The sequence below is a fragment of the Aricia agestis genome, chromosome 13, assembly GCF_905147365.1.
Source record: "Aricia agestis chromosome 13, ilAriAges1.1, whole genome shotgun sequence".
NCBI lineage: Eukaryota > Metazoa > Arthropoda > Insecta > Lepidoptera > Lycaenidae > Aricia > Aricia agestis.
Window position 1 is genome coordinate 10,546,568 of NC_056418.1, and position 25,367 is coordinate 10,571,934.

The following is a 25,367-nucleotide window of genomic DNA, read 5'->3' on the forward strand; positions in this document are numbered from 1 at the left end:
AATATTAATAAAATAAGTAGAAGAAGAGTTTTGTCGGGAATGTGAAAGAGTGATGTTGTGTTTTTGTAATATTTTCCTAAAATTGTGTTAATGGGGTTTTTAATGTGTAATATTGGTAGGATATTAACCATTAGATATTCGTTATCGTGCACAAGTGCAGGAAAGTGATGCAATATCCAGAAACGAGCTATTTTGTATTCCCTCCAAAACTCCATCGAAAGTTTCAGTAAAGCGTCTACCACTTTACTGAATCGACCGACTTGACTCCTTCTCTGTATTGACTTTTTACTTCGACTTTGACTAGACTTTTGACCTGACGATATAAAGAAACGATGCTGAAAATTGTATGCAACAAATAACAATACTGTTTTCCCGCCATTTATAATACTTGACACTGGCCGTGGTTTTTAATATAGCCGAAGTGCCATAATAAGAAAAGAAGAAGAAGAAGACATCACTTGTAGTAATTTCGGCTTTCGCGCGTAATTATTGACATTAATCATTATACTAGTAGTCTGTGTTGACCTTAAAATTTGAATATATATCGTCTGAATATAATATGTGGGACAAGAAATAAGAGTCTGCTCACTTTTATATGAAATTCTATGCCACAGATGCGCTTTCAAACGTATTAGAGTAAGAACGCTGAACGATTTATTTTGTGCATATTAATTTGTCTTTAATTGGCATAAAGTCCATGCGTCGATATACATTGGATATACATATAAATTGTAACACATTATAATACTTCTAATTCTACATAAGTACTATAATTTACCTATAGGCTATACCTAATAAATAATAATAATCATTACTCTTTTTTTGGTTTCAGATTCACCCTAGCTAAAAATTTTATAAAAAAAAAACATGAGATTCTGCTTACTTGTATACCTAATAATCTTTTGAAATAAAGGTTTCAAAATATAAATTAATATCCAGAGAGAATTTATTCTGAAACCATGAGCAATCCAAGTACAAAAAGAAGTAGAAGCCCTTCTGAAGAAAATCTGAAATCTGTATGTACTTACATTCATTTCTTACAATCCAAAAATTCTCGTGTCATGGTGTTTGTGTGCGAACTCCTCCAAAAAATCTAAAAATTCTCGTGTCACGGTCTTTGTGCGCGAACTCCTCCAAAACGATATTAACCCATCAATCCCCAAGTCGCATAACAATTGAAAATCTATTGTCTGCGATACCCATGATGGAGGTGTTAATGAAAATTTGTGTATGATGATGATGATTGAGATGGTACATCGAGGAAGTTGATTCCTATGCAATTGACATTATTTGGTCGAATATGTCAATTCAATGTTATTTGGTCGAATATGTCAATTCAATGTTAATTGTGATCTGTCAGCTGGGTTTGACGTAACACAACCAAACTACTTAGGTCCCCGATTTGCATAGGAATCAACTTCTCTGATAGTACATTTGTTAGGCCCAAGAATAGGTTCTTATCTACTTTTTATATTGATACTAGAAATAAAAGACATCCATCTAAGACAACAAATCATTTCTTTAATGTTTAAATTTAGAATTTTATTTGTCTACCACCTTAAATTACAAGTATAATTTTAATGATAATAAGACATTATATTTAAAACTACTTATTATATATTATGTTGATAAATATTTCAGAAAAAAGTAAAACTAGCTGAAGACTCACCATGTGATAGCACAAGTGAAGACGAAGAGAAAATAGAAATATCACCAAATAATACAGAAGACAAATGTCACAAGGATAAAGATAAAAATGGCTTAGAGGATAACTTGAACAATAATGTAATAAACAACATACATTCTAATATAAACGAAGACCAAGAGAAGCTAAACCAAGAAAAATGTAATATTTGCGGCCAATACCTTAATAACTCAGATATTTTATACTTTCAAGGGCATCCTCAAAATGCAATTGAGGAATTTGTAGCTTTGACACATGAGAAACTTGTATTATCATCTGGTATGTATTTATTAAAACTATTGCACTTTTGCAATTTTGAAATAAACAATTATTATTATATTACTAACTTCTATTAATATATTTTTAATAGGTGATGAAGGAGACATTATGGAGAGACCGCAAACAAATATAACAGGGTTTTCAATATTTGATGAACAGGGCCATTTATGTCCGCTCGACGGAGGCCTTATAGAGAGTGATGTTAGGATATTCATGTCGGGATATTTGAAATCAATTTGCTCAGACTCTCAAGAGATTGATGAAGAATCAATTCCCGTGAAAGATGTTGGTCCCATCATTGAATGGTATGGCATATAAATTATAATAACTTTATGATTTTTTATTTAATGAAAGTTGTCTGTTCAACTTTCATTAAATAAAAATCATTAAATTCTAATATTATGTAAAAATAAATGTTGAATTGAAACTAGCTATTAACAAATATTCTTATACACAACTTTAGATCTCCTGCTGAACCAGAGGCATGTTGAAGTCGCTGTGTAGTTGTTTGTTGGTTATATACCAAGGTGCGTCTGTTATCATACAAAGAACTTTTGATTGAAAACGTTGGAGGATTCCAATATTAGATTTGGCTGCAGTTCTCCATAGCTCAACATATGACCATATTGGCTTTAAAATATTATTGTAAAGCAAGAGTTTGTTTTCTAGCGATACTTGGGATTTTCGGGACATTAGCCAGTGTAAGTTTCTTAGTCGTAAGCCGAGTGCCAATCTCTTGGTAAAGATGTGCTTTTTCCAAGCGTTTTGTCCAGGTATAAGCCTAAGTAGCGTACTTCGTCACTTTGTGAGATTTCAATGTCATTGAGCTTGACCGGAGGACATGTACAGTTGATTAGGTTTTATTTGCCTTGATACGCTTATAGCCACGTAGCCATAGTGATATGTCGTTGGGACTACTTTGCAGTTTAGTGGATGATTGCTCTGGGTTTTCATGTGTTGCCAGGATTGCAGTGTCATCAGCGAATGTCCCACTATGACATTTTTATTGACTGGGAGGTCAGGGAGGGAGGTATGTATAGATTAGGTATAGGATAAGCCCCATGACGCTGCCCTGTAGAACACCTGCCTCAATATCGTATAACAAGGACCTTTCATTACCACATTTAACATAGAAGTGCCGATGTATTAAATAGGATTTTATTAATTTATAATAGTTTAGAGGAAGGGTTTTCCGTATTTTGTACACAAGCTTTCTTGCCATACCCTATCAAAGGCTTGGAATATATCCAAGAAAGCTGCAGAGCAGTATTTTTTATGTTCAAAAGTGATATTAATGCCATTTACAATCCTGTGTACTTGTTCTGTAGTTCGGTGGACTTCTCTTAATCCAAATTGATGTAGTGGTATTATTTGTGAGTGCTCTATTTCAGATAGTAGCCTTTTTAATAACAGAACTAGCTATTTGACCGAACTTTGCTCGGTATTCGATGAAAATGACATTTTCTAAAAATGATTCCTAGCTAGATCGATTTATCGCCCCCGAAACCCCCTATATACTAAATTTCATGAAAATCGTTGGAGCCGATTCCGAGATTCCAATTATGCTCGTTTAAAGATATAAGATTTTTAGAACCTTAGATGATATTGGTAGCAGACTAATAGGACGGTAGAATGTCACAATTTTCTGGTTCCTTTCGAGGTTTAAGAATTAGAATTATTTCGGCTGTTTTCTACTGCTCTGGGATGAATTCAACTTTCAAGTCTCAAGTGGCATTAAACAGTTGTGTGAGAAAAGTCTCACACAATTGTTTAATGCTCTTCTACAACTTTTGCTGCAATAAATTAACATACATATTTTAAATTTTAGGTACATCCATGGTTTTGATGGTGGTACAAAAAACTGTATCACATTATCAACAGAATTTGGTGAGTACAACCTTCAAAAGCCCAGCACAGAATACACTCCATTAATGAATAACTTGTATGAAAAGATCTGGCTCAGTAAAGTAGTAGTAGAATATTTAGAGGAGTATCATTATTTGCTTCCGACATACGAAGACTTGTTAGAGGTCGTGCGCGAATCTAAAATACCGGATCTAGATGATAAATTCATGACTGAAGAAATGCTACACAAGCATGCACAGTTTGTGTGCGATCAAGTGGTAAGCTTGGAGGCCGACGAAGACGACGAGCCTCTCATCACATTGCCTTGCATCAGAGAATTGATAAAACTTATGGGTATAAAATTCGGTAAGAGAAGGATTCGTGCTAAGATAGATTACAAGAAAGTCGATAAAAAGGCCTGGACGAAAGCTACGACTACGCCTCTAGTGAGAAAAACATTCGAAAGTTTCTTCACAAATCAATTGGACAAAACCAATCATGAGGTGGTCTTGAGACGAAAGAGGTGCGGTGTTTGTGAAGCTTGCCAGCTACCCGACTGCGGGGAGTGTAACGCCTGTCGGGCAATGGCCAAATTTGGTGGACACGGCCGGACTAAGAAAGCCTGCGTCAGAAGGTTATGTCCCAACATGGCCGTGGAACAAGCCGAGGACTCGGAACCGGACGACGAAGACGAGTACCAGAGGGCGGCAGAGAAGAGGCAATTGGATAAGATCGACGATGCCGTACCCGTCAAGCTGACGGGCTCCAACAACAGACAAATAAACTGGATAGGGGAGCCCGTCAAAGCGGACGCCACGAAAATATACTACGATAGGGTGGAAATCGACGGGGCCGAACTAAAGAATGGCGATTTCGTAATGGTAGAAACGTGTCAAAGTAATATACCATCTTTGGTTGCGAGAATAACTTACATATGGAAAGATATCGGCAACCCTAAAAGCGGCTTCTTCCACGGGGAAGTATTCATACGGTCCTCGGACACCGTTTTAGGGGAAGTGGGAGACCCGCGAGAAATATTTTTGGGGGACCGGTGTTGTCACGGGGCTCCGTTGTCCTCCATACTGAGGAAAGCTTGCGTAGAAAGAATAAATATGCCTTCGGATTGGTTCATGTTGGGCGGCAAAGAAGTGGAAGAGAACCTATGCGAGGATGACGGGAAAACATACTTCTACAAGAAATACTACGAAAGGTTCACCGCTCGGTTTGAAGATCTACCTGTCGATCCCGTCTGCCCCAACGAGCTCAGGAAACATAGATTTTGTCCGTCTTGCGAAAGGAAAACGAGAAAAGACGCTAGAGACATACCCAAGATATCGGGAAAACTCGCGGGGAAGTCGGCGCTCGTCCCGGAATCGAACCGCACGGAGTGGACGAGCATTCGCTGGAGGGAGTACGATTACAAAAAAGGCTGCGGAGTGTTTCTGAAGCCGGGAACGTTCAAATTCAAGAACAATTTCAGCAGCACCTGCAACGGGAAGCTGAAACTGGATAAAGTGGACGAAAATATCTACCCGGAGTACTACAGGAAGAGCGACAATAACACGCGGGGATCCAACGTGGACACCGGCGAGCCGTTCTGCGTGGGCTACGTCGCCGCCGTCGCCGCCGCCGGGCACGGGCCGCTCGTCGTGCCCCAGGACATATATATCAGGGTCCACGTCCTGTACAGGCCCGAAAACACCACCGCCAGGTTCCCCCAGCACGAGGACCTCAACGTTGTGTACTGGAGCGAGGAGATAAGGGAGGTGTCGTTCGCCGCCGTCGAGGGGCCGTGCGAGATCGTCTACGTCGAGAACATTCCCAACCGGGAGAACATCTACGAGTGGCTCGAGGCCGACCCCGCTCGCATGTACTTCAGGTCGGCGTTCGACCGGAGCACGGGGCGGGTCGAGGACGTGCCGGACGCCGCCCGCACCGTCGGCCGCGTCGATCGGGCCAAGGACAAGGGCAAAGGGAAGGGCAAGTCGAGCAAACCCGCCGAGCCGAGCGCCGTCGAGCCCCCGGACGCGCCCGTGCGGCCGCTGCGGACGCTGGACGTGTTCGCCGGCTGCGGCGGGCTGTCGGAGGGCCTGCACCGCGCCGGCGTCGCCGAGTGCCGCTGGGCGATCGAGAACCTGGAGGCCGCCGCGCACGCCTACTCGCTCAACAACCGCGGCTGCGTCGTGTTCAAGGAGGACTGCAACGCGCTGCTGCGGGACGCCATGGCGGGCGCGCCGCACAGCGCGGGCGGGCTGCGTCTGCCGCGCCAGGGCGAAGTGGAGCTGCTCTGCGGCGGCCCGCCCTGCCAGGGCTTCTCCGGCATGAACAGGTTCAACTCGCGCGAGTACTCCAACTTCAAGAACTCGCTAGTCGCCTCGTACCTGTCCTACTGCGACTACTACCGCCCGCGGTACTTCATCCTGGAGAACGTGCGGAACTTCGTCGCGTTTAAGCGGGGCATGGTGCTGAAGCTGACGCTGCGGGCGCTGCTGGACATGGGCTACCAGTGCACATTCGGCGTGCTGCAGGCGGGCAACTACGGCGTGCCGCAGACGCGGCGGCGGCTGGTCATCCTGGCGGCGGCGCCGGGGCTGGCGCTGCCTCTGTACCCGGAGCCCACGCACGTGTTCAGCCGGCGCGCCTGCTCGCTCGCCGTCACCATCGACGGCAAGAAGTTCCTCACGAACATGCGGTGGGACGAGGCGGCGCCGCGGCGGACGTGCACGATCAGGGACGCCATGAGCGACCTGCCGCCGATATGTAACGGGGCCAGCAAGGTGGAGATCGAGTACGCGTCGATGGCCGAGACCCACTTCCAGCGGCTGGTGAGGAGCAGGGACGAGAGCGTGAAGCTGCGCGACCACGTGTGCAAGAACATGGCGCCGCTCATCCAGGCCCGCATCGCCAGGATACCCACCGCCCCGGGCTCCGACTGGAGGGATCTACCCAATATATCCGTTGCCCTCTCCGACGGTACTAAATGCAAGGTAAAAAACTTTTCTATTACGTGGTAGATCATATTACAGAATTTTGTTGATATTACAATTTAATTACTTATAACGAAGTACAATTATTATTTTTAACAAAAAATTAAAACCGACTTCCAAGGTAAAATCAATAATAACATCCTTATAATATGAACTAAAAAGTATTAAATAATTTTTTCTATCTAATAGTGCCTTTTTCCGTATTCGGCTAAAACTCAACTATTTCAATCTTCATCATTTTGAAGTCGGTACCAGACAGCTAAATCTTCAGTTTGCCAGAACTTTTGTAACTGGCACCAACTTATGAAGACAACAAAAATTATGAAGATTGAGTACAGAAATAGTTGAGTTTTAGCCGAATACGGAAAAAGGCACTATTAGATAGAAAAAATTGTTTAATACTTTTTAGTTCATATTATAAGGATGTTATTATTGATTTTACCTTGGAAGTCTGTTTTAATTTATTGTTAAACATAATAATTTCACTCTTTTTAGTTACCTAGTAAACTATCGCGTACTATACGTAGAATAATTAAGAGGCCGTACTATCTTTTCTACTGCTCTCTTCACATTCACGCCCGTCTTTCATATGCCGGGTGAAAAAGGACGATCGCCAAGTTAGCGGGCAGTTATAGGTTTTCTGGTTTTTAAAGGGTTTTTTATATGAAAGTGGTAAAAAGTAATTCCAACATTGTATAGACGACTTTCTCAACAGTACATTGTATTTTTTTCATACCGTTAAGACGGTAATACAATCTATAAACAGGTGATATTCTAAACCTTTTACAGCAAAAATCACAAAACTGTCGCGGGTTTGAGTTGGATTATTTAAAGATACTTAAAAAAAATAAAAAATCTAGCTGCAACATTAGATTATAATTGAATTAATGATCTTACATGTTGTGCATTAGAACTTATAGAAATACTGTATTTTAACTGTTAAATCACGTCTGTAAAATGAGCGAAATCGGCAAAATTTCGTATACGGACTCTTAATACACTATATTATTCTACATATCTTATTACAAGCTCACCGGTGAGCGAGACACAATAGAATAACAATAGATTTCCAAGAGTCCACGATTGAAGGATTATTTTTTATTTTATTTATTTAATAGGAGTATAATCAGTAAAACCGTTTCGGAGGAGTAAGGACACGAGAATTTTAAATAATTTATGAAGATAAGAAGATGTACTTATTTATCGTATTAAATACTAAGTAATATTATAAGGCACTTATTTAAAGGGGCAGTTGTAAATTGCAGTTTTGGTAAGTTAAAAATTATAAATGGCACGTGTAATAACTAGTTTAGCAGTTAAAACTAAGCAGTAAGTAAAGTAAACAAAAATGAGTTATAAAAAATAATGAAATGGATCATTGAAAACATTATTGAACAGTAAAATAATTAAATGAGCGGTAAAAATTAATGAATTACGTGTGGGCAGTAACGAATCGGAATTTGTCAGTAAGAAATCTCATTCTAAGCAGTTTTTTAAACAATGAGGTGGTAAAATATAATAAAATCGGCCCAGTGCGAGTCGAACTCGCCCATGGAGGGTTCCGTACCGTTATAAAGCGAAAGTAAGACGGTCGCCGGCTGCTGCTGCAGCACGCTCGCTGCGCTCGCTCGGCTCCCTCTGTGTTGTGGTCTAAGTTCTAACCTAACCTAACCTACTCTTGGACTTTCTGGATTGTTTGTTTTTGTTTTGGCGGGGGGCTGTTGGCCCCCCCGTCCCCCCGCTACGGTATCCGTGGTTAAGTAGGCCTTCTGTTAAGTCGTTATCGAACCGCTCATTCCATCATTTTTATCTCTCATTCAGTTATTGGACTGCCCAATTACTTGGGAGACATGCATTTATCGAAGCAGCTTACTTCTCAGAAGTAATGTCAAATGTGTGCCTTACGCTCTGGAGCTAAGGCTGAATTTGTTATGTTTAATTTTGGTGACATTGGTGACCCTGACGTGGTAATGATGATGATGAATGTAATTTGCAGAGTAGCATATGCTTTCAGTTCATAAAACAGCGCCTAAGCCCCCAAACTTGTATTTATAAGGAAACCATAGTATACCTCGGTGCAAAATCTTGCGTTTTGGTAGCATATGCTCAGGATGCTTCTTATAAAACCAAAATCACCATATGTTTCCATATAAATTTCGAGGAGTTCCCTCGATTACTCATGGATCCCTTCATCAGGTCACCACTTTTAATATACACAAATAAAAAAATTAAAAAAAATATATATCCACAGCCGAACATATAACCTCCTTTTTGGAAGTCGGTTAAAAATATGATTTGAGTACATAATAAATATCTTGAAAATTATAAAAATCTCGTCTCGGTGTCTTCAAATGATTTTGAACTCCTAACCAGACTTTTTTTATATATCATGTAATGAAAATTTTGTGGTAAGTTTGAAAATTTAAAATTCGGTCTGGACGTGCGTAGTGTTGAGTTCATTTTTACTTAAAATATAAAAAAAGTAATCACTCCAGGTTCTCCAATATCGGTACGAAGACAAGAAGAACGGTCGGTCTTCCACCGGCGCGCTGCGCGGCGTGTGCGCGTGCGCGGCGGGCGGCGCGTGCCAGCCCGGCGACAAGCAGGAGAACACCCTCATACCCTGGTGTCTGCCGCACACCGCCAACAGACATAACAACTGGGCGGGGCTTTACGGTACGTTGTAGACGCAGATTTAGGGTCACCGCAGATATACAATTTCAAGTTGGCCGACTATCGTACAAGTAAATTGTGTAGTCTCACAATTTAATTGGACAACTTTTTAATTGTGGGTAATCGGAAAGGAATCGCGGTTGATACGTTTGTTGTACCATCGAGGAAGTTGATTCCTATGCAATTGACAGACCAACGTGATTTGGTCGAATATGTCAATTCAATGTTAATTGTGATCTGTCAGCTGGGTTTGACGTAACGCAACCAAACTACTTAGGTCCCCGATTTGCATAGGAATCAACTGCTCTGATAGTACATTTTAGTTGGAAAAATGTACGAGCTCTCATAAGCCGCTATAGCTATAATTATTGGCTATGCGATTTAGTTGGCCAACTTGAAATTGTAAGTCTGCGGTCGCTCTTAATTTCTAAAAAACTTTTTTTCCTAGCCATGTATGTAATTGATTACATTCATCAAACAATTTTTTTTTAATGAAATAAAGATGGAATGCAACTTCCGTCGCCCATGGACACTCGCAGCATCAGAAGAGCTGCAGGTGCGTTGCCGGCCGAGGGTAGGGATGGAAAGGGAAGGGAATAGGGGAGGGGAGGGTAGGGAAGGGAATAGGGTAGGGGATTGGGCCTCCGGTAAACTCACTCACTCGGCGAAACACAGCGTAAGCGCTGTTTCACGCTGGTTTTCTGTGAGAACGTGGTATTTCTCCGGTCGAGCAGGCCCATTAGTGCCGAAGCATGGCTCTCCCACTACCTAAAAAATTTGCTGTACTTACTGTTTTTATGGGACGTTTACATTCAGCCACTGCCGCTGCTCCTCGAAATGCCGACAATATTGCTCTGAATACTTAGCGGCAGTGTGTATGTGGCCCTCGTATCGAGTTAGTTCGTTGTGAAAGTAGCTGCGCTAAAATAGAACTTTTTTTAAATTTTTATGGGAATATTCATGAAATTGGGGCATTTCTTGTAGAAATATAGAAGTCAAAAGAGACTATCAGAACTGCTAATTTCACTACTAACTGTACACAGGGGATACATACCCTAAACTCTAAAGCAACGTCATTCAACCTTTTTTATGATCCGACATTTCAGAAATTGGATTTTCTCAAAAAATCACTCAACAAACAACAGAATTATCATCATTATTCCCGATCTAAACCTTTAAAAGACTATGAAAGTAGTATGTGTATATTTCTGAGCAGGTCGTGTATGCTGGGACGGATACTTCAGCACGACGGTGACGGACCCGGAGCCGATGGGCAAGCAGGGCCGCGTGCTGCACCCCGACCAGCACCGCGTCGTCTCCGTCAGGGAGTGTGCGCGCTCGCAGGTAACACAACGCTCTCTTTGTTGTGAAGCCTAAAAGTTTTATACATAATGTTGTGCATGTTCTTAATGAGGGTGTTTGACATTCTATTTGCCACCAGGTGCCGCTATGTAGCCTTAGAGCAGTGGTCCCCAACCTTTTTTTCTTGCGGACCACAAACATGTTTTGTTCGTGGTGTCGCGGGCCGCATCAAAAATTATTTAGGGTTTTTTTTTTTTTTTTTTTATTAAAAAATTGTGGCCGTCTATGGACTGTTCGTCCATATCCTTTTTTTGTTATTTTATTATTTAGATTTTTCGCACCAAGGATAATTGAAATAATATTATGAATTTTAATTAATTGTGGTCCATCACGCCATGGACACTTTTTTTTTTTTTAACATTACTAATATATATTTATATATATACTTAGTAGAATAGACTATAATATATTATACATATAATAAATAAATATATATTTATTGTTTTATAAATTACATAATAATAATATGTTTTGAACGGTGAGGTCCCAGTGGGTGTGGCGGCCAGTAGGTCCGACATTTTCCGATTTCCTTAGATTTTATGCTGCTCCACCCTTTGCCTTTAGATGTTGTGACATTGGCTTGGTGGAGAGGGGTCACTCAAGCTGGGTGGAGTTTCTAGGGTGTTAAAGAGATATCGTTCTGTGTCGAATCTACCCGCCATGTGGCTTAGGACTTTATCGTTCCTGTCTTTTATAGCCATTTTTATGTTATAATCTCTTATGTGTTCGGTTGACACCTCCGTGGCTCTTTTTATGAAGCTTGCCACAGCGTCTCCATCAGTGTCAGTGTAATAGACACAGGTGTTAGTGTGCCGGGATATGGCTACAACTGCATGAGGAACGCTGTCATGGATTGCCAGCTTTCCGGACTTGGTCTGTATGATGATCACCGAGGGACTCGTTAATCCCTGAGCTTCATGGATTGTGAGGACGCGAGAGTCCGTTCCCGATCCATAGCCTGTATTAGTGAGGGCTGCTTTCTCCTCTTGTGTGTGGACAAGATACAGGGTATTTAGATTGGCTTTAGGTATTCTCGCTCCTGTATACTTCTCCTGGGTGATGCTGGTTACCAGGTTTGGACGAGTGTAATTAAGTTTAAAGAGGTTTTCACGCTCTATAAACGGGAGTTGGTTAATATCTCCAATGAGGATGACATCGTTGGCGCCTGTTAACTGATTCGCCATGACGATTGAGCCGAAATGGTTCATGAGGGCCTCGTCAACTATCAACTTTTTGTAGGTTTCTTTTGTCCCATTTACCAGCAAAGAGGCCATGGTACGAACTTTATCTTTAACTTTGTTGCCAGTTCGTAGCGATAGCCTTTGCTTTAGATCCTCGGCTGCTTCGATTGTCGTTGTTATTATAACGTCTGTTTCCTCATTGAAGTTATTAATGATCCAAGTTGTCTTCCCACATCCAGGAACCCCATTGACCCACGAGTAGTTGATAGGTTTCGCGAATATATCCCAGTCCATGCTGGATTCGGGGTCCCCAGATAGGACTTCTGCCATTTCTAGTATCCTGTCTTCCAGCATTATTCTGGTACATTTAGGGTTACTGTAATTATTTAGGGTTAAAAAATAACATTCTTCAAAATTAAGGATTTAAAAGTGGAAAAAATTTTACGACTATCACGTAGACTTTACGTTATTTTGCCGGTGGGTGTGAATTTCAAAATTGTTTAACATCACGCGGGCCACAAATAAAGTCCCGGCGGGCCGCATACGGGCCGCGGGTTGGGGTTAAAACCAGTCCACACGACGCGTTGCGTCGACGCAGCGCTGCCGTTGCGTTGTTTTACATACAAAATACAAATACCCAAGGCGTTCACAGTTTTACACATGTCGGACAGCAGCCCCCGAGACGAAACGGGAGGGGGTGTTGACGTTAAGACTGCTTTATAATAATGCTGCGTGAAGCAGTGCCCGTGTGGCCGGCTATGCGGCAGCGCTGCGTCGATGCAACGCGCCGTATGGACTGGCTCATTCAAACTGCTGTCATATGTCACGATAACATGCCCATTTGACACGATAGACTGGTGGCAAGAAGAATTTCAAACACCCTCATTGACTAACAGGGCCCCCGCTACCATATTATGTGCAAGGTGTGCAATGCACACGGGCGCCATCCTCTAGGGGCGCCAAATGGCCATCTTTAGGGGTGCCAAATCGCCATCTTTAGGGGCGCCAAAACCAAGGACCCAAAAAATTTGCCTAAAGCTAAAGGGGCGTCAAAATCCTTTTTTTGCACACAGGCGCCAGTAGCCCTTACGGGGGGCCTGAGGACTAAAATGTTTATGTAAGATTGTGTTGATATTGCTCATATGTAAGTAAAATAAATCTCATTTACACTAATATTACTTTAGGGCTCAAACTTTGTTGGTGACGCAAGCCTTTTAATAAGTGAGATTTTTAAAGGCCCCCAAAAAAAAACGAATTTTCCTTTTGTCTCCAGTTGGAGGACTATCCACGTATTATTACGTCACACAAAATTTGTTTTTATTTACATACCTTTAACATGACTGTAATTATAGTGTATTTTCATATTTAGTGTGAAAAATAAAAGCATTTAAACGAAAAACTTCCTCATTTACTTACAGGGCTTCCCCGACCACTACCTCTTCGCTGGCTCCGTGCAGGACAAGCATCGACAGGTACGGACTTTAAAATACTAATATTATAACTTCGAAAGTAGATCTGTCTGGCTGTTATCGTTTATTATTACCGATTACTTCGGCAGTCTCGTAAAACGAATCTACTAGTACAGTGGATGACGCCCGCAATTTCGTTGCGCTAAATTCGTTTGTCGCGTGGGAACCGTATATTTTTCCGGGATGACGAGTGTCCAATGTCCTTTCCCGGGACTTAAAATATCCTTAGCAAATTTCAGAAAAATCGGTTAAGCGGTTTGAGCGTATCAGACAGAAAGAACACGCTTTCGCATCTATAAGGCGCTTTGCAAACGATGGGGCGGGGGGGACAATTTAACCGCGAACGCCCGTCGATGACTGCGGCTGCCCGCGCCGCGTACACAAAGTAGACGCCGTCTGCGTTACTGCATGTAAACTGGTTTGTGTGATCCACGGCGGGCAGCCACGGACATGCCCAGTGGCGCCCAGTCCGGCCCAGTCAGCCCAGTCTTTTTGCCCGCCGTGTGCGTTGGTAATATAGGATTCCCTTTGTGCTATCGTTCGCGGCGAAATTAACCGACCCGCCCCACCCCGTCGTCTGCAAAGCGCCTAATAGTAGTATGGATTATATCTTTCCGTAATTAATACATATGAGGGATAATACTTATTTGATAAAAATATTACAATAGTAATGCAGGTCTGCTCAACTTTGTCTGGCGTGTTGGAAATGTCTGACAAAGACAGCAGACAATAAAAATTATATGTTGCGTAAATATTTTTAGATATTCGTTTTAACATCACAAACGAAGTGAGATTTATAATATTGCTCATAAACCTTTTTTTGGCTGGATAAAGAGCCTCTAGCTTAATTTTAATTTGTTTTTCTTTTCATTTTTTTCAGATCGGTAATGCAGTGCCTCCACCTCTAGGAATGGCGCTAGGAAGAGAAATCAAGAAAGCTTTAAGCAAGTCAAAAGTTTTGTGATATTTTCTGATAACTTTTAATTTTTTGACGAAACTAATAAATAGTTTAATAAATGCTGAGTTTTATTGCTACAATTTGCTGTCTTTAATAAGTATTTTAGAAAAGTCTCAAAAGTGCGCTACTATAGGTTTACCATAATCTGATGGCAAAATGTGAGAAAATAAATTGACTCTAGCAATACCGGGGTAATTGGAATAAAACATTTTGATCTTTTTGTTTTTCTTATAGCGGCTGATTATGTGTTTTAACAATTTAACAGTTTTTGCAAATATAAAAATTTATCCAATGATCAAGGATATTTTTTTAAAATCTGCTGTCAAAAATTGTCATCAGATCCTGGTAAAAATTGTCATAGTTACCACTTACCGCCAAGTATGTCGATATTACAGTTATCCAAAACAAACCAATCAAAAGAAAAGGGATTTTGAACTATCAACATGAGCGTACCCAGGATTTTAGCTAGGGAGAGGGCAGCGTGCGAGTTTCTTACGCCGGTTCTTCTCGCCGGGGTAGTTCCCGAACCGGTGGTAGGCATCAGGTAGACATTCTGAAAAAATTTGATTCAAATTTACTCAGAAATAAAACATTTTTTATTTTTATTTTTTATAGCATACCTGTTTCGAGAAGATGGCCGGTCTGGTATATTAAAACATGAAAATTGACTTATTAATCTGACTGAAGTGACATTTTGTTTCCAACACTTTATTTTGCGCAGAGTAGGAAACACGTTTTTATTCCCACTTGTTAGGAAAATTTACGTTTATTTTATCTTCCAGGGGGGGGGGGGGAAGAGGCAGCTGTCCCCCTACCCCTACTTGGGTACGCCCATGATAAACATCATTAAGAAGTTTTATGTTTAGATTGTATTTTGCGTTTTATACCTATGTTGTAAAAACAGGCAATAATACACTAAAGTCTGATTAAAATTTATTTACTTTTAATATTTTTCGACTTTCTCTTGATATTTTTCACTAAAATGTCTAGTTCAATGTCTTCCTTACATTTTTTTGGCGTGGGTACCGAGTCCGGTAAATCGACGGGTCTCCTCTTTAATTTCTCTTGTATCAGCTTCTCCATATTCTTCGTCTTTTTGAAATTAGGGTCACTAGGGTCTATATTGAAATGGTGCGACTCGTACAAAGCGGCGAATCTATTGTCGTTGAGATCCATATCGAAATCGGGCAACTTTTCCTTTTGTTCCTTCATTTTTTCCCGCAGCTTCTTTTTCCTTTTGGATTTCTTGCTCGCGTCCTCCGACTCTTGTATTTTCTTGAGGCTGAAATGTTCTTTGCCATCGTCGTCGTCGAGAAGGAGTTCCAGTTCTGCTTTTCTCTTCTCTTCTTCTGCATCGGATCGTTCGTCGCTGGATTCTTTCTTGTTTTTAGACTTTTTACTCTTGAATTCTGGTTTGTTGAATTCTTCTGCGAAGTAGGGGTCGTTCATGTCGACGTCTGACGGCACGTCGTCATCACTATCGACGCCGTCGCCGTCTTCTGTGTTTTGTTTCTTTTGCATTTTCCTCTGCTTCTTCTTTTCCTTTCTCTTCTGTATGATTTTTTCGAAAGGCGTCAAAGTCTTCGTGTCTGAAATTAAATAAAATATGATAGTATGTTTATGTTTATGATTAATAGTAATGTTCTTTCACAGTGAAAGCAAAGATTACGCTTACGTATTAATTTTCTCCCGTGCAATTAAAAATAGTAAAACAATAAATATTGAAAATTCTATTTTACGTTTTATCCTTGTATTACAAACCTTTTCAAATGTAAGTGAATACGTGAGTTGAAGAATACAATAAGTAACATTAATTTGTAACATTTACAAATTTTTTCCCTCACAATTTGAACATACCTTGTAACTTATTTACTTCATCACCTTGTAATGTATCTGGCTACACACAAAATGCACATTTTTTTATTTGAAATCATTTTTTCAGCCTTAATGCAAAAAACGGCATTTTTACTGTTACTTATTGTGTTCTTCCACTCAGGTCTTCAAATGTGACAAGGTAACATTGTAGCTGAGTATCTGTATTTTACTCACCTTCGTTGATCTTTTTCTTGATTAACTCCTCAGCCTTCTCCTTGATCCCGACTCCCCAGCTAATTTCCATCTCCATGTCTTTGTTGTTTTTCTTTTCCTCTTTCTTTTCAATGTCTTGTAACAACATTTTATACTTTTGTATGGGATCATCAGTTTCATTATCCGATTGGGGTAAATCTTCCTTTTCTGACGCTTCATCTGAAATTTTACAATTAGTTTTATATTTTAACAATAAAATAGATATGTATTCGTGAGAGAGTCACGAGGTGTATTTTAGTTATGGGTTAATTAAATAATAAATTAAATTAATATTCTAATATACAGGGTGTAACAAAAATAAGTAATAATACTTTAGGGTGTGTACGTATTCCTTGTAGAGAGTTCACTGTGAAAGTAGCAGCGCTGAAAGACAAAAATTTTTTTTTACTTTTGTATGCGGAAACTCGGCCCTTGCCTATACAAAAGTGAAAAAAAATATCGTCTTTCAGAGCTGCTACTTTCACAGTGAACTCTCTACAAGGAACACATACACACCCTAAAGTATTATCACTTATTTTTGTTACACCCTGCTCCTTTGCTCGCATAGCCAGTGGTACGGATGACCAACACGAGTTACAACTGACAAGAGATATGGTGCAGGACCTATTTTTAACAACTTCTAAAGCATGGACCATCATATTTAATGTAAGACATTTTTCAGCCTGCATTGTCCTAACCAAAATTAAAAACATTTTTCCGAGTCAAGAGCATGGAGTACAGCTCTGGATTTATGTAAAAAAAATATATACTCATAAAAATATAAATCCGTCCCTGGCCTTGTACCATGAAACTGTTTTGAGACTCAAATAATCGGACGAAAATGTTGCGTCCTACTCTAACAAACGTGAAATGACGTTGTTAGAGCAGGACGCAGCATTCTCGTCCGATTGTTTGAGTCTCAAAATAGTTTCGTAGTAGGCCTACAGTAGGCATGGACATATCCATACCTTCACTACTCGAAGCCAGGTACTCGTTAAGGTCATCGTTGATATTCCCTGTGAGCGCGTCCCGGATGGCCTCTGTGCGGTTGGGGTTGGTGGTGTCCCACGTCAGATCCACCTTGGCCTGCTGCAGCGCCGTCGTCGTAAACAGCCGCGGCTTGTACTTCTTAAGGTCCGGCAGTTTGTCACACCTCTCTCGCTGCTCCTGAAAAGACATGTGGTTTGTTACAGTAAAAATATCATACCCTCCTTTCCTAGTATACAAAATACAAATCCATACTTCTCCATACTTAATATTATAAATGCGAAAGTATGTCTGTCTGTCTATTACCTATTCACGCCAAAACCGCTAAACCGATTTTGCTGGGTACGGATATACTTTAAAAGGGAAAGAACATAGGATACTTTTTTCCCCGGAAAAATGTACGGTTCCCGCGCGATAAACGAATTTTGGCGCAACGGAGTTGCGGGCGTCATCTAGTATAATATAAGGCTTCAGTCTCGATCGAGGAAGTTGATTCCTATGCAATTGACAGTTATTTGGTCGAATATGTCAATTCAATGTTAATTCGTATATATTAAGAGGATTCCACACCGCCATTTTTTCCATACAAACGTTGTCTCCTGTTTCCTCCCTGGATAATGCTAGTAGAGTTATAATTTTTTTCCTGAATATCTACGGCCACTAATACAATGGTCCCTGTTTTCTTTTTTTTCATAATTTAATTATTAAATAAGATATAAACGTTCAAAAACCTAAAAAAATGGCCAGATTTTCCGCTGTGTTCAAACGTCCAGAAAACAGATTTGGCTAGATTATACAAAAAAAAGCAAAACATAGGAACACAGCTCAAGCCTTTTTTAAATCTTTAATGAAAAAACTACTTGAATCGGTTAAGTTTTGGAGAAGGAATCAGGGGACAACGAATCGTTGATTTTCTGGATTTTCAGCAGTTGTCTCTATCGCGTTCTGCGGTATAGGCTTGAGGTAAGGGAGACAGCTATAGATATTACACGTACTTTCTTTTCATTTCTCTAGCCCCTGGTGTATCCTCTTAAGTCTATGGTTAATTGTGATCTGTCAGCTGGGTTTGACGTAACGCAACCAAACTACTTAGGTCCCCGATTTGCATAGGAATCAACTTCTCTGATAGTACTATCAGAGAAGTTTATACGTGGGAGAGCCATGCTTCGGCACGAATGGGCCGGCTCGACCGGAGAAATACCACGTTCTCACAGAAAACCGGCGTGAAACAGCGCTTGCGCTGTGTTTCGCCGAGTGAGTGAGTTTACCAGAGGCCCAAGACCCTATTCCCTTTCCTACCCTCCCCTATTCCCTTCCCATCCCTACCCTCCCCTATTACTCTATTCTTTCTTAAAAGGCCGGCAACGCACCTGCAGCTCTTTTGATGCTCCCTTATTTCATAAAAAAAAAGAAGTTGATTCCTAGGCAGATGGGGGACCTACGTAGTTTGGTCGCGTTACGTCAAACCCAGCCGACTGATCAGAATCAACATTGAATTGCCATGAGCCGACCAAATGACATAGGTCCGTCCGTAGGAATCAATTTCCTCGATGGTATTATGCCGCTCGGTTTTTGAGGCGCCCTCCGTGTGATTTCGGGACTGAAGCCTAGGTATGCATACTCAAAGAAGTTGATTCCTGTGCAGACTGGGGACCTATGTAGTTTGGTCACGTTAAGTCAAACCCAGCCGACAGATCACATAACATTGAATTGACATGATCCGACCAAATGACGTTGGTCTGTCAACTGCCTAGGAATCAATTTCCTCGATGGTACATGATGCCCGCTACTTCGTAAGGGGGCATTTTCAAAAAAATGTGTACCCCTGGTTTTTACCTTGTCCCTTGACTTCGCTACAGATTATTTGTAAAAAATTACATACTAACATTTTGTAATTTTAATGTAGGAGCATAAACAAGTTTTCTTTTATTAAAATACATTCACGTTTGTATATAATTTTATTTAGTATGAGATTTATAAGGGTTTTTAAGTACCGAAACCTATTAAATTCACCTGTCCCCTTCCCAGAAGTTGTAACAAAATCTTTAATAACTATTTTTTTTCTTAAAGTAAGTTACTTAAAAAACATATGTTAGATTCTTAAATACTTAATGTATCAATTGAATGTCTTGTTATTGAAAAATCTAACATAATTTAACTACAAATTAATTAAAATTATAATCATGAAAAAACAACCCGGCCGGAATGTTCGGTTTAGTGACCGTTTTTTTTAGTTTTATAAACATACTACAAAAATATTTTCGGCACTAAATGATAGCACTATATTTCATTGTACATCGAGAAACTTCAATTTAAATTTAGTAGTTAAAAATCTGCTACAAGACGCGGACGCAGGTTGGATGGTTCTTCAGGAACGGTTTATTTGTTCAGATAAGTGACCATATTTTGTAAGCATTATTATACTTTCTCCAACTGTTTTTACTGTTGACACGTTGCAAAATTAGTTTAGTATTTAGTATAAAAAATGAAATTGTGATAACTATTATCGGTTATTTACAAACACTTTAAAAGTAAAAGAAAGTAATATTACGTGACTTCCGACTTGTGACTTTTCGTATGGTCACATATAATGGAACGGACAAGTCACAACAGGCGGAAAGCATAAGGCTTAGTTCACATTTTAAATTAATTATTTTTTTATTCACAGATTTTATTAAGAAAATTGGAGATTTTTAAACTGGTACGATTAACGTACAAATATATTTTTTATTACTTATGTGTTAAGGTGACGCCGCGTTAAAGTAAAAAACCGTTTTGGATATGTTTTAGATTGCTAGTTTTCTATGAAAGGCCGGCCCGGCCTCTCACAGAAAACAAGCAATGGAACAGCAAAAAATGGAAAGGGCGTAAGCGACAAAATAGTTTTGTCGCGTAATTTAAAAACCATAAATACATTTCATATAAGCTATGGGCAAATTAAAGTGTATGCTTGAACCAATCCATGTACATTTTTGGAAGCTTAAATCACTCTCCTCTGTAGGGAAAAATAGGAATCCTTTTTTTTTACACAGGTCTATTTGATTGATTATTCTGTGTTATAAAAGTTGACCAATCGTGTTATGCTATGGGTAAATCAAAGACAAAGACATGATAAATACTGCCAATGAACTTTAATTTCTTAGCTTTAGTTATTGCTGAGAAAAATCGATATCGCTACAGCCAAATCATAAAGGCGTCGACTTTACTTAACAATAACAAATATACTATTTAAAATTTAAGTACCTAAAAGTTTTATGTTTTTTAAAAATTTTGATTTTATTTCCACTACTTTTCTATCAGTAAAGTTGAAAATCATTTTGTGTCGTTGATATTTGCAGATTTATAATAACTAGACATCAGATTATATGCATTTGCATACTTGCATATGCAAATGCATATAATGTCACTTTTTAGGCGATAGTGCATATTTTGGCAATTTTTCGTTGATAGTGCATATTTCGGTAGTTTAACTTCCATGGGCATTAAGATTGCAATCGGAAAATGTTGGTAGAAAATTATTATTGGCGTATAATAAATAAATAAAAAGTCTTTATTTCAAGAAATTAAAAATCCTGGATTTTATGAAATTATAAAAATTGGCGCTTTTATTAATGTCACTACCGGAAAAGTCTTCAAAAAAATAATAAATTTTAATATTAAGTGACTTTTGATTGTGCATATTTTGTGCATTTTTCGACCATTTTTCGTGCATATTTGCATGGATATTTCGGCACTTTGATCGTGCATATAATCCGATGTCATTAATAACTTAGGAATTCGTAGACATGTGAACACATCTTTATGATTATGAGATGTTCGTCCCTCTAATTATTGAAGTTAAATCTATGAAATCAAAGAATTTTTTACTTTTATAAGTAGTGCAACAATAAAAATGTTTAAATAAAAGGTTTTTGTGTTATAAAAACTCCTTTAAATATGTTAAATATTACTTACTCATGTAAAAAAATGAAAAATAACGTAGTGGTTGGGTCACATAGTCACACTATGGATTAAAAATAATTGCTACTCTTGTTGATCCTTGAAATTATCTAAATTTTTTTTAATAAACAATTAAATATGCATTTCACTAGATTAAATTAACGAAGAAATCCATTTATTGCTGTATTTTTTTGTATTAAATTATATTTTACATTTAGTCGCACAACGGAATCTGTTTCGTCGAAAATTCGATTTTGTTTCAATAATATCAGAATAATATAACGTTTTCAGCGTTCTTTTTAACTTATTCCATTAGTTCAATATTTTTCCTTGTATATGACATTCAAAAAAAGGTAAATAAATGACCTTAAAAAATATAGACATATTTTTGCAAGGGTACACGTTTTTTTGAAAATGCCCAAGGCCGAAATTGATTTATCGCCTGGAAACCGTACATCATTATGCAACAAAAACTATCCTAACTCCTAAGTTCTTTCCGTCTCATTATCTCTATACTACACTACAGAGCTGAGGCATATAAATCAATTTAGTCGTTTAGGCGTGAAGAGGTAACACACTTTTGCATTTACAATATTAGTAAGGATTCTTTGCATGTAGAAGCGAGAAAGATAACATGGACCTACAAAAGATTAACTTTCACATCTAGTTGTTTGCGATGAGTCAAGGCAAAATAATTCGCACTCGGGCACTGGATTTTTTAAAAAATAGAAAACCAAGTTTTAACTGTTTTTGTTGTACCGTCGAAGAAACTGATTCATAGACAATTGATGGACTTACGTCAATTGGTCGGATTATGTAAATTCAGTGTTAGCTGTGATATGGCAGATGGGTTTGATATCACGACCAAATTACATAGATCCGTCATCTGCCTATGAATACACTTCTCTGTTACACAAATTCAGTTTCTCATTACTCCGATTTATCAATCTGGTAAAGATTGATGCGAAACTGAATGTGTAACCCACGGATTGATGGACTGATACATCTTTTTTTGTACTTTTTAGCCATTAATCTGGCGTCAATCTCAGATTGATGGACTCAACTGATGCAGATTGAGCGTGTAACCTACGACTCCTATGGTACCTGATCGAATTCCACGTCGTCGGGTATAAACCTCATGTCGAGTTTGGTGGCGCTGCTCTCGTACTCGAGGCCGTCGCACTCGCTGTACAACTTGTCGGCCGTGGCGACGGTGTCACAGTCCACCACCGCGTAGTAGTACTTCAGACGGTTTAGCTGGTAACGCCTCAGCTTCTCCATGTGGTATGTTGATCCTGAAATATTTGTTTGTGAGTTATGCTGGCTTCACACGGCGCGTGATATCACGAGCCGCGCCGCGCCGAGCCGATTTGTATGAGCGAGCACGAGCCAACAGGCGAGTCCACGCGCCTGTTCTCATGGCGCGTTATATTACGAGCCGCTCGAGGCGGGCAAAGCCGCGACTTTTAAGTTGTCGAGCCAGCCCGCGCTACCTCAAGCCACCCCCTTCACACGGCGCGTGGCTCGAGCTCGCGCGGCGCGGCTCGTGATATCACGCGCCATGAGAAAGCCAGCATTAGGTTATAGCTAATATTATAAATCCTACTAAATAAGACGCTGGAGTTCAGTGGCTGGATACTACTAGACAAGAATAGATATGATAGAAAATATTGGAAAGAGCTGGAGAATGACTTTGCTAACTGGTACACTAAATTACGAGATTATAATTTAACACCTCTCACAACAAAAATTGAGAAGCAAAAGGCTTAATAAAATAAAATAAATTAGAAAAGTGTCTTACCTTCCTCATTTCCACCATCATCGGAGAGACCACTGTCATGCTGTTTATCTTCTGTCAGTTCAATCGGGCCCCTCACTTCTTCCTCTTGCATTCTCTTCAAACCATACTCCGAAGGATAAATCTAAAATGTTATCAAATCTTTATTGCAAATTGCTAAACAAAATAATAGTACATTAGTAAATAATATCTATTTCTTTGCTGTCTTTTTTACTTTTAACTTTCTGTAACTGTAACTGGGTTATTGTACACTTTCATACCTGCATTGCATAATCAAACTCAATTTTTTTATGTGAAATTTGTATAATAAATACCGTAACATGATGAATAACACCTCCCGGTGGTAGAAATGAGCTCAGAAGCACCATGAGATCCGTTGCCTTAATGTTGTCCCAATCCATGTTGCAGATAGCGATTCTGGAAATATATTTAATAACATTATTCATCAAAATTACATTAGCTATGAATAGGTATGCAGTACGCATTTTGGAAAAAGAAAAAGTTTCTTGTTTTTTCTATTTAGTATTCTACCCTATTTTATTTTTCAAATTATACAACTGCACCTAGTCATTAGATAGATGGGCATACCAAGTGCTGGATGAAAAATAATAAAGTTGGCCTTCGTAACAATTTACAAACCTAACAATTTAATTCATGAAGCCCTAGGCGGCCGCATCCGGCCGCGATAACAATATACAAGCTATTGTGTCTCGTTATTCCACGATCGATGGCTTCATCATGCTTTTTCTCTCTTACTCTATTATTACCTTTTGGTAGATTCATCAGTAGTTTCAGCATCAGCATCGAGTTCTCCCCACTCATGTTCCAGCTCACTCTCATCCTCACCCTCACTACTTTCTTCATCACTAGAAGAATCAGTTACTAGCACACCTAAAACATCATATTGGATTTATCATAAAATAACCAGAAGAGGTCTCCTGACACTGTAGTAATGTTGTTGTTACAGTAATATTTAAAAAATAAAATACCTTCCTAAATGTGAAAATACATGTTAAAGGTTTACAAAGAAGCATGATTATGTCATTCAAAATATTTTATTATTATGTCTACAAAATTTTGACTTCTTCTGGTTGATGAGATGGTTTCAAGAAGTCTAAATTTTGTAGACATAATAATATGTGCATGGCCCCTAATAATATCTATGTATAATTTGTTAACAAAAAGATTCATGAATATAAATGAAAAAAAATATATATATGCTCAAAGAGCATAATTATTTATTGAGGATATGTTGACAAGGGTGATTATATGAGGAATTTTTGGAAGAAATTGCGAAGGCAATCAATTAAGGTAATCTACTTCATTATAAAACTTTAACAAAGAATAATAACCTTCTCCTCTAGCGTAGTCAATGTCTAAATCAAGCAATCTCGTTTTTGTTTTAGAATCTAGGGCTCCTCGAATAAGTTTGTCATTCTGAAATTTTACGGGGTCTGTTTCTTTTTCTTTGTGTTTGTCAACTCGTTTCACAAAACGTCCTGGTTCGTTTTCTTCTTGATTTGTTCCTTGATCGTCCTGCTGCTGGTCATCTTCAGAACTGTCTTCGGAATCATCTAAATCGTAGTACTTTCGTAAATTCTCCGTAGATGTTTCGTTGATAGGTCTTCCACGCTTATCTACACTATATTTTACTTTAAACTTATCATCACTGAACATGGACTGAAACCTTTTATCTATTTTAACTTTTCTTTCATGTTTAGGTATCTGTTTATAACGAGGATCGTTTAGATACTTCGTGAAACGACTATCCTTTAGTATATCGCCCATTTTAAATATACTTTTTCTTACTGAGAACTAAAATCAAAAAATTAACAGTCAATAAAATAGTATACAGGTACAAGTGCAAGACTGAAAACATAACCTCAAAAAATGAGGCAATATTTTGGTGTCAAACATATGTCAAAACCTTTTTTTTTTTCATATAATGGCACTTCGGCTATAACCATGGCCAGTGTCGAGTATAATATTATGGCGGGAAAACAATATTCTTTAATACAATTTTTTATATATTATCGTCAGGTCAGTCAGATCCAAAGTCTAAGTATAAAGTCAATACAGTCAAGAAGTCAAGTCGGTCGATTCAATAAAGTGGTAGGACGCTTTACTGAAACTTTTGA

General features: G+C 39.1%; 2 protein-coding genes across 2 annotated transcripts; one reads left to right on the forward strand and one right to left on the reverse strand.

Annotated features, from left to right (window-relative positions):
* The first annotated feature begins 516 nt into the window (after positions 1–516).
* LOC121733113 (DNA (cytosine-5)-methyltransferase PliMCI-like) lies at positions 517–14,497 on the forward strand. The gene is made up of 9 exons (XM_042123267.1): positions 517–636; positions 833–1,016; positions 1,642–1,963; positions 2,055–2,268; positions 3,792–6,795; positions 9,291–9,471; positions 10,685–10,812; positions 13,430–13,483; positions 14,361–14,497. The coding sequence occupies exons 2-9, from the start codon at positions 960–962 to the stop codon at positions 14,442–14,444; spliced, it is 4,044 nt and encodes a 1,347-aa protein (XP_041979201.1). The 5' UTR covers positions 517–636; positions 833–959; the 3' UTR covers positions 14,445–14,497.
* An 867-nt stretch (positions 14,498–15,364) lies between these two features.
* On the reverse strand, positions 15,365–25,113 carry LOC121733009 (ESF1 homolog). The gene is made up of 8 exons (XM_042123077.1): positions 24,582–25,113; positions 23,997–24,120; positions 23,544–23,646; positions 23,233–23,353; positions 22,536–22,726; positions 17,474–17,672; positions 16,488–16,685; positions 15,365–16,027 (listed from the first exon to the last, which is right to left on the reverse strand). Exons 1-8 carry the CDS (start codon positions 25,015–25,017, stop codon positions 15,372–15,374), a joined length of 2,028 nt encoding a protein of 675 aa, XP_041979011.1. The 5' UTR covers positions 25,018–25,113; the 3' UTR covers positions 15,365–15,371.
* Between the last annotated feature and the right edge of the window lie 254 nt (positions 25,114–25,367).

Coding starts and splice junctions, on each gene's coding strand:
- LOC121733113 (XM_042123267.1), top strand. CDS start 960: ATGAGCAATCCAAGTACAAAAAGAAGTAGAAGCCCTTCTGAAGAAAAT. Junction 10,813..13,429: donor GGGAGTGTGCGCGCTCGCAG/GTAACACAACGC, acceptor ATTTACTTACAG/GGCTTCCCCGACCACTACCT. Junction 13,484..14,360: donor TGCAGGACAAGCATCGACAG/GTACGGACTTTA, acceptor CATTTTTTTCAG/ATCGGTAATGCAGTGCCTCC.
- LOC121733009 (XM_042123077.1), bottom strand. CDS start 25,017: ATGGGCGATATACTAAAGGATAGTCGTTTCACGAAGTATCTAAACGAT. Junction 24,121..24,581: donor TGACTACGCTAGAGGAGAAG/GTTATTATTCTT, acceptor ATGATGTTTTAG/GTGTGCTAGTAACTGATTCT. Junction 16,686..17,473: donor CCTGGCTTCGAGTAGTGAAG/GTATGGATATGT, acceptor GTAAAATTTCAG/ATGAAGCGTCAGAAAAGGAA.